Source organism: Salminus brasiliensis, chromosome 3, assembly GCF_030463535.1.
Source record: "Salminus brasiliensis chromosome 3, fSalBra1.hap2, whole genome shotgun sequence".
NCBI lineage: Eukaryota > Metazoa > Chordata > Actinopteri > Characiformes > Bryconidae > Salminus > Salminus brasiliensis.
In genome coordinates this window covers 35,542,403-35,550,243 of record NC_132880.1, presented here as the reverse complement: position 1 = coordinate 35,550,243, position 7,841 = coordinate 35,542,403, and the positions used below count along the sequence as shown (strand labels likewise).

General features: G+C 38.2%; 1 protein-coding gene across 1 annotated transcript; it reads left to right on the top strand.

The window, feature by feature from the left end:
• Positions 1 to 666: 666 nt before the first annotated feature.
• Positions 667 to 6,706, top strand: stk3 (serine/threonine kinase 3 (STE20 homolog, yeast)). The gene is made up of 11 exons (XM_072675992.1): positions 667 to 861; positions 1,231 to 1,311; positions 1,472 to 1,600; positions 1,744 to 1,858; positions 1,972 to 2,136; positions 2,242 to 2,409; positions 2,499 to 2,636; positions 3,124 to 3,249; positions 3,369 to 3,570; positions 3,668 to 3,840; positions 4,583 to 6,706. The coding sequence occupies exons 1-11, from the start codon at positions 839 to 841 to the stop codon at positions 4,739 to 4,741; spliced, it is 1,479 nt and encodes a 492-aa protein (XP_072532093.1). The 5' UTR covers positions 667 to 838; the 3' UTR covers positions 4,742 to 6,706.
• The last annotated feature ends 1,135 nt before the right edge of the window (positions 6,707 to 7,841 follow it).

Genomic DNA, 7,841 nt, shown 5'->3' with positions numbered 1-7,841 from the left:
TTGTTTCCTTTTAACCATTATATTTATCTTTCCAAAGATTAACTAACAAAAAATAAAAGAGAATTATTATTATTATTATTATTATTATTATTATTATTGTTGTTGTTGTTATTATTATTGTTGTTGTTATTATTATTATTTTTATTATTATTACTATTATTATTATTATTACAATATCTCCCCATATGAACTTTAACCAGTGTAAATTTGATATCCATGACTTGAACAGTACTTGAACATAAATAACTAAACAGACCACTTCCTTCCTATATGCCTATATATAAAGAGCCTCTAGCTTGGGGATGACATTTATTACTCAACTGATATGTTACTGATAAATAATAATATGTAATGATATGATATACTGCTATGTAATAAAATTATATTTTCTATTTTGTATTACATTTAACGAATTAGCTAGCTTTTTCATTTACACACAGTGAGTGAGATTAGATACAGACATAAATGGCCTGATTTGTGTAGCTAGGTTAGTATGTTATGTTGTGGAACCGATCTGAACTGTATCATGACAGGGAAACATTGCATAGGGATCTTACTGCTCCGTCCCTGTTTAATCCCTGTGTAACATATTTTATCAAGTGCAATAAAATGTCTTGGGGCTTTTATTTTGAAGCTTTTCCGAGTGTCAGTTGTCTGCGACTTCATTCGGCTGTGAGCAAACGGCGATGAAGAGCGAAGCCAAGTGTTCTTCACAATACGAAAGAACTCACTACAAGTTATCGGGACATGATTTGCCATTGTGTTCATTAGGCTTTTAGCTTCTCTGATCGGTGAAGGACACAACACAGTAGCTATTTATTTAGTCATTTTATGCGCAATGGAGCAGCCGGTGCCTAAAAAGTAAGTAGCGCCCAGTTAGCTAGCTATAGCTACCCAACATGGCTGTTTACAGGCCTGATATCGCGCTGAATTCCAGTCCCGAGCGTGTAGGTTCACTAAGATGGACACAATGACATCCCTGTGGTCTCTTGAATTCTCAGAAAATGTCACTTTGTCACCCATGGATGTCTACCTGACGACGTCCGGCAGTTTATTAGGTTTCTTTGGTTGATAGTTAGCTAGCTAACTTAGTGCTGTAGCTAACCAGTGTTTACAGTAGCAACGGAAATCCTCAGCAGCTGGTGGATCCTGTCTGTACACAGATGTGTCGTTAGTCAACCCTTCTTGATGATAGTTAGTGGTTAAACCTCTTCTTATCTGTTTTGACAGTAAACTGAAGAAGCTCAGTGAAGACAGTCTAACCAAGCAGCCCGAGGAGGTCTTCGATGTGCTGGAAAAACTTGGAGAAGGGTAATGAAACTTGATCAACAGAATATGGTAGAAGTGTATGTTTATAATCTATATTAGCTTTTAGTATCAATTTAAGCCTAGACTTTGTACAACCATTAGTTTCATTTGATTTTTCAAATGTCTTTGAGTCATTTGTATCTGCTGCAACTTGTCTGTTCAGGTCCTATGGCAGTGTATTTAAAGCCATCCACAAAGAATCGGGCCAGGTAGTGGCCATTAAGCAGGTTCCTGTGGAGTCTGACCTGCAGGAAATCATTAAGGAGATTTCCATCATGCAGCAGTGTGACAGGTAAAACAGGCCCACGTCTCTCAAATCTGCAGCATTTAAGACTCTGCACACATTATAACACATTGATGTGAATGGCTTTTTACTCTCTGTATCTCCTCCTTTCTCTATTCCCCACCCTTTCTTTCTGTCTGTCTTCGGTCTAGTCCCTATGTGGTGAAGTACTATGGCAGTTATTTTAAGAACACAGATTTGTGGATTGTGATGGAGTACTGCGGTGCTGGCTCTGTATCCGATATCATCAGATTACGTAACAAAACAGTAAGTACACTGATCACATGGTGCTTGGAAAGAATGGAAATGGCTTTTGACCTGCGATAACATAATGACGGGATCGACATGATAACTTAATTTTCCCATTTCCGAACGTTCAGCTCACAGAGGATGAGATTGCTACGATCCTTAAATCCACCTTGAAGGGTCTTGAGTATTTGCACTTCATGAGAAAAATCCACAGGGACATCAAAGCTGGGAACATTCTCCTTAATACTGAGGGACATGCTAAACTTGCTGACTTTGGAGTGGCTGGGCAACTTACTGTAAGTATCGTTTTATTTTTGTTATTATAAATTTTTTAAATCTATTTTAGCTTCCGGTCTTGAAGTGTCAGATCAATTTCAGCCATGTTTGGTTGTCTACTAAAGGACACAATGGCAAAGAGGAACACTGTAATTGGCACTCCATTCTGGATGGCTCCTGAGGTGATTCAGGAGATCGGTTACAATTGTGTGGCAGATATCTGGTCCCTTGGCATCACCTCCATAGAAATGGCAGAGGGCAAGCCTCCCTATGCAGACATTCATCCAATGAGAGTGAGTCTGACTTACTAATTTCATGATTGACATTAAATAGTGAAAAGGTTTGTTTTATTGTTTTTGTAACTGCCCTTCCTCTTTGTTAGGCTATTTTCATGATTCCAACAAATCCCCCACCAACCTTCAGGAAGCCAGAGCTGTGGAGTGATGATTTCACAGATTTTGTAAAGAAATGTCTTGTAAAAAATCCTGAACAGAGAGCCACAGCTACTCAGCTCTTACAGGTGTGTGTAAAACTACAGCTATCTAGTCCTTATGCAGTTAACTATAACAATTTCATTTTGTGCTGTTTTTTTGTGAAATGTATTGTTTGGTCCATTTATTAATAGATGTCCAAAACGATGGAAATTGTGCCGTACTGTAATTGAATGTAATTCTTATCTTTTTTGGAATACAGTTGGTCTCATCACTAAGCCGATTTAAATGACATCCATGTTTTATCAGAGTTCATGTCATCGCTGTTGCACAAAAATGCATGTTGCATCTCCTTTTTTGACATTTCTTTACCATCAACGTAATTAGAATAGACCAATAGAAATGCCTTGGAATAAAATATTTTACGTCCTCCTCATCCTATAAATGTGCAGGATAGTGACGATATATTTGTTAATGGGATCTGGACCTATAAATGTTGACATTCAGGACTAGTAGTGCTATTCCTGTAGTGTTTTTCTGTTTCAGTTGGGCCTTTAATTCTGTTTTATTTTGTAGCATCCCTTCATTACCAATGCCAAGCCAGTGACCATACTGAGGGACCTAATCACAGAAGCCATGGACATGAAAGCAAAGAGACAACAGGAACAGCAGAGAGAACTGGAAGAGGAAGATGACAACTCTGTAGGAGTAGCATTTAATGTTATTCTTTCTGTTGAACTTGCAGTATTGACTGCTTGACTTGTTCATTTATTGAGGCAGCATATGTTGTTTATAGCAAATGCTATATTTCTGTCCTGTAGGAGGAGGAGGTGGAGGTGGACTCTCACACCATGGTGAAATCCGGCTCAGAGAGCGCCGGCACCATGCGGGCAACGGGCACGATGAGTGATGGGGCACAGACCATGATCGAGCACGGTAGCACCATGCTAGAGTCAGACTTGGGCACCATGGTGATCAACAGTGATGACGAAGATGAGGACGAAGATGTAGGCTCAATGAGGAGTGAGTGTTGATTTGTCGTTAGACGTATTCTCTAGCTTTACTCTGGATCTTATCCATTCTGATATGTTTTTTAATATTTATTTATTTATACTTGTAGGAAATCCTACGGCACCGCAAGCCCAGCGGCCCTCTTTTATGGACTACTTTGACAAGCAGGATTCAAATAAAGCACAGGAGAGTTACAATCACAACCAGCAAGACCCTTACCTTATACACAAGACTGCTTTCCCTGACAACTGGAAAGTTCCACAAGATGGCGATTTTGATTTTGTAAGTACATGTACTTCTTGTCATTTGTCTTCTGTTGATGCTCAATTTGTATAATACCAAATGTTCTCAGCAATGATTTAAACTAATTTAGACAATGATCAAATGCAGCTCAAAATGGGCACAATATAGCATTATAATACATTTGTTTTGTTATTAAAGATGTGACTATGAAGAACATTTTAAATGGGAAAAGAACCTTTACATCCACTTGAAACCTTTTAAAAGGCTCCTTACACACCCCTTCTAAAGAATGTGTTCAGCTACTTTAAGTTGTACCCATTGTTGACACACATGTGCAAATGCACACAGCTGGTCAATACTTTTCAAGAGTTGGGGATGAGTTGGGGTGGTGATTATCCAACAGCCTGACCTCACCAACACTCTTGTTACTGAATGCAATCAAATCCTCACAGCAATGCTCCAAAATCTAGCTGAAATCCTTTCCTGGACAGTAGAGATAGTTACTCTGAATCTGAATTACTCAGTCCTGTACATGTGAATCTAGAGGTGCTTATTTTGTGAATGAGAAATTCTGCCACCAGATTACCTGCGCTCATATTAGCTATAGCTCTCTAGATTGCTCAAACTCAAAGAGGGAGAGATACTTTTGATAAAAACTATGTGGACATAAAGCAATATCAGCATTTCTTACAATGCACATAACTAAAATGGAAGGCAGTCACAGATTTGAAGTTACAAGATAATGTTTGTTATGTATATGCTCTATATTTTCTGTATACAGCTGAAAAACTTAGACTTTGAGGAGCTGCAAATGCGCCTCAGTGCTCTGGACCCCATGATGGAGCGAGAAATTGAGGAGTTACGACAGCGCTACACCGCTAAGCGGCAGCCCATCCTCGATGCGATGGATGCCAAGAAGCGTCGGCAGCAGAACTTCTAAGACTAACAGAAGAAAGGAAGATCAGTGGATTGAATTCAAAACTGGCAGGCCAGATATTAAGTTCCCCTTCGAGTCTTATATCCAGTTTTAGTACTGACACCCCGCCTTTTACTGTAAGCCTCCTGCTGTTTGTTGGACATGGGAGCATCTGACTAAGTATGAGGGTGTTCTTTTTCCCCCTCCTCCTCTTTTTCTTTATATCTAGTAATATGGCAACTCTCCTGAGACCTGAGCCTCATCTTCAGTTGGTCCCTGTATGCAAAATTACAAACACAACCTCATTTAATGTAAATCGACAAGGGAAAAAATCTGCTGCATGCATTAAATAATAGTCAGCAAACGGTTATATGAAGAAACATTCAGTGAAATTCAGTGAACAGTGCAGGAAAACATTGAACACACCTTAAACAGGGGATTAGCGGAGAAAGGGTAAGGAGCTTATTTCAGTGTGCCCCCTGTAGTAGTTATTTCCCTAGCTAATACCTAGCTGATTTTCTAAACATAGCTACAGTGACGAGTATGATGATGTCTGGATTTGTGAAGGATGACTACACAACACCAGAAGCTATTGGTTGGAATTCTTAGCGTTGATTAAAAAGAAGAAACCAAAGACAATCATACAAGGGCCTTCGAGAGCTTTCAGTTGTCAGCCCAAACTTATCATTTTAGACAGACTTCCCTTTTTTTGGTGTAAAATTGAAGTGAGAGTTTCACACCTACGGGACCATGTTTTAGTAGACTGAGATCGACTGTTAAAGGATTTGAATGACATTTTGTATGTGTCTTCTTTGCAGCAGAAATTGAAAAAAAAATAGAGCAATTTATATGACTGTATTCCCCACCACTACAACAACAATTCTTAGGGACCCAATCTTGCTGTGTAAATATGCATGGACTATTTAAGTTTCATATGCTTTGGTTTTCATTCTGAATGTCATTTTTCTTATTTTTGAATGTTTTGTCGGAAGTTCTGTCTGTTTCATATTTTCTCTTCTCTGCTAGTGCCTCCTGAATCATGTTCTGTATGGAAAACCTTCCTTTGAGGAAGTGTGAATCACATGCCCTCAAACTCCTCCACTTTATCTCAGGGGTTGCTGAATAACAGCTTCTCTTTATTCTTTTTTTTTTTTTTTTTTTTTTGGTCAAGGATCGATTGACTTTTATAATGTAACTACGTCTATGGCTACCAGCATTATTATTATTATTATAATTATTATTATTATAAGAAGTATTACTATTGGTTTGTCTGTTACTGGTACCTAAGCAATACCACACAACTCAAAACATAATCTGAAAAAACCTCTGCAACCAAGCGGTCCTAAATGAGGATAGTAAAAGATTGTGTATGAGAAGACAATATTGAATGATGTGGTATGTGGACTTTATGTGGCCGTTTTGCTAATATAGTCTTTAAAATTTAGGATTGTGTGAAGTATGTTTTTTTAATGGTTGCATTGGTTTTGCAAGAAATTGTTAATGAAGTTAGTGTAAGATTGTGCTCAAAATGCCTTATGTTCTTTCTGTGAATTATATCAGCATATTTCATACTTTCTAACATGCATCAAAGGCACATTTCCACTGCGTACACTAACTTATTATTCTGATTGATTATTGCTACTGTGGCATGAAAACCTTTAGAAACTGAAATTGAAAGCAAGCTCCTCTCAATTCCCTCAAAAGTGTGTTGGTTTGTAATAACAGGAAAAAAGGTTGTTTTGGAGAAAGGCTTTCTTGCAATGGGACTCCCCAAGGGGGAGTGATTTTTAATGAAGTTCAGTTTCTTGTATCATGGGGTTTTCATCTCAGCTGATGTGGACTTTTACAATATTCAGACTCCAACAATTAGAATTTCCTTAATTTTTACAGCAATGTTTTGATCCCTCTCTCTCGTGGAGTCGTTGCTTTACCCAAGTTGTATCACCTTTCATGAAGGATCTCATAAACTAAGACTGATACATAAACTAACCAGTGTTGCATGTTTTTGTTGACTATCTATGTGTTTTAAAGAAGACCTAACACTTCCAATTCCTTACCCTTAAACAACATATCGCTGTCGTCCAATGAAAAACATGCATCTCCATTTTTCTCCATGGTTTGACCCCTTCAGCTGCTTCTGTACACTGTTTTAAGCATTCTGGACGAATAGACCAGTAGATATGCTCTACGTTACTTGGAATTAACTTCCATTCCGAGTAAAGAGCTTTTTTTGTCTTCTGTAAATTCGCCATTTTGGAGATACATGTTTTTTCATTGGACAGTGATGATATAGTGCATATTGTTTCATAGCAGTCTCTGATTAATTTACAGTAGCTACTAAATCATTAGTACTTACTGAATAATGGGTCTTAAAATAATAAAAAAGACTAGTTAGGATATTTGTACCTGGATGATTTAACATAATGTAACAATTGGCCTAGAATAGTGTTTAGCATGCAGTATTCTGTAATACATCTCTGTTTCTAATTAGTTTGACAGAATTCACAATTTGAAATATTATTATTATTATTACATATCATCATCATCATCATGATCAATTTGATATCATGATATTAAATGTCTTTAATGCTCCATACAAATACAATATAGGAATCCCTTAGTGCAGCCTAGCGGTTGACCTAGCCACGTACTTACTTTCGTGCATCCTTCTGTAGTGGGCTTTATGCCCATATTTGGCACTCTGGGCTTTAACTCGATTTTCAGTGGCAGAATTCAATGATATTACACATGAGGTTCTGTCTGACTTTACATCAACCAGGGAAGAGTGGACAGTGAGTGGACACGTGTTTAAAAACTCCAGCAGCACTGCTGTGTCTGATGCACTCGTACCAGCACAACATACACTACCAACTAACACACTGCCACCACCATGTCAGTGTCACTGCAGTGCTGAGAATGACCCACCACCCAAATAACACATGCTCTGTGGTGGGCAGCCCTGTGGGTTCCTGCCCATTGAAGAACAGGAAGAAAGGGGGCTAATAAAGTATGAAGAGAAACAGGTGGACTACAGTCTGTAATTATAGAACTACACAGTGCCCCTATGTGGTAAGTGGAGCTCATAATCTTGCATTAACATTTTTAATATATCCACCTCATAGAA

Excerpts from the sequence above, each read along its gene's own strand:
- stk3 (XM_072675992.1), top strand. The coding sequence starts at position 839 with ATGGAGCAGCCGGTGCCTAAAAA. Across the intron at positions 1,859-1,971 it reads TCAGATTACGTAACAAAACA|CTCACAGAGGATGAGATTGC; the intron begins GTAAGTACACTG and ends CCGAACGTTCAG. Across the intron at positions 3,250-3,368 it reads AAGAGGAAGATGACAACTCT|GAGGAGGAGGTGGAGGTGGA; the intron begins GTAGGAGTAGCA and ends TCTGTCCTGTAG.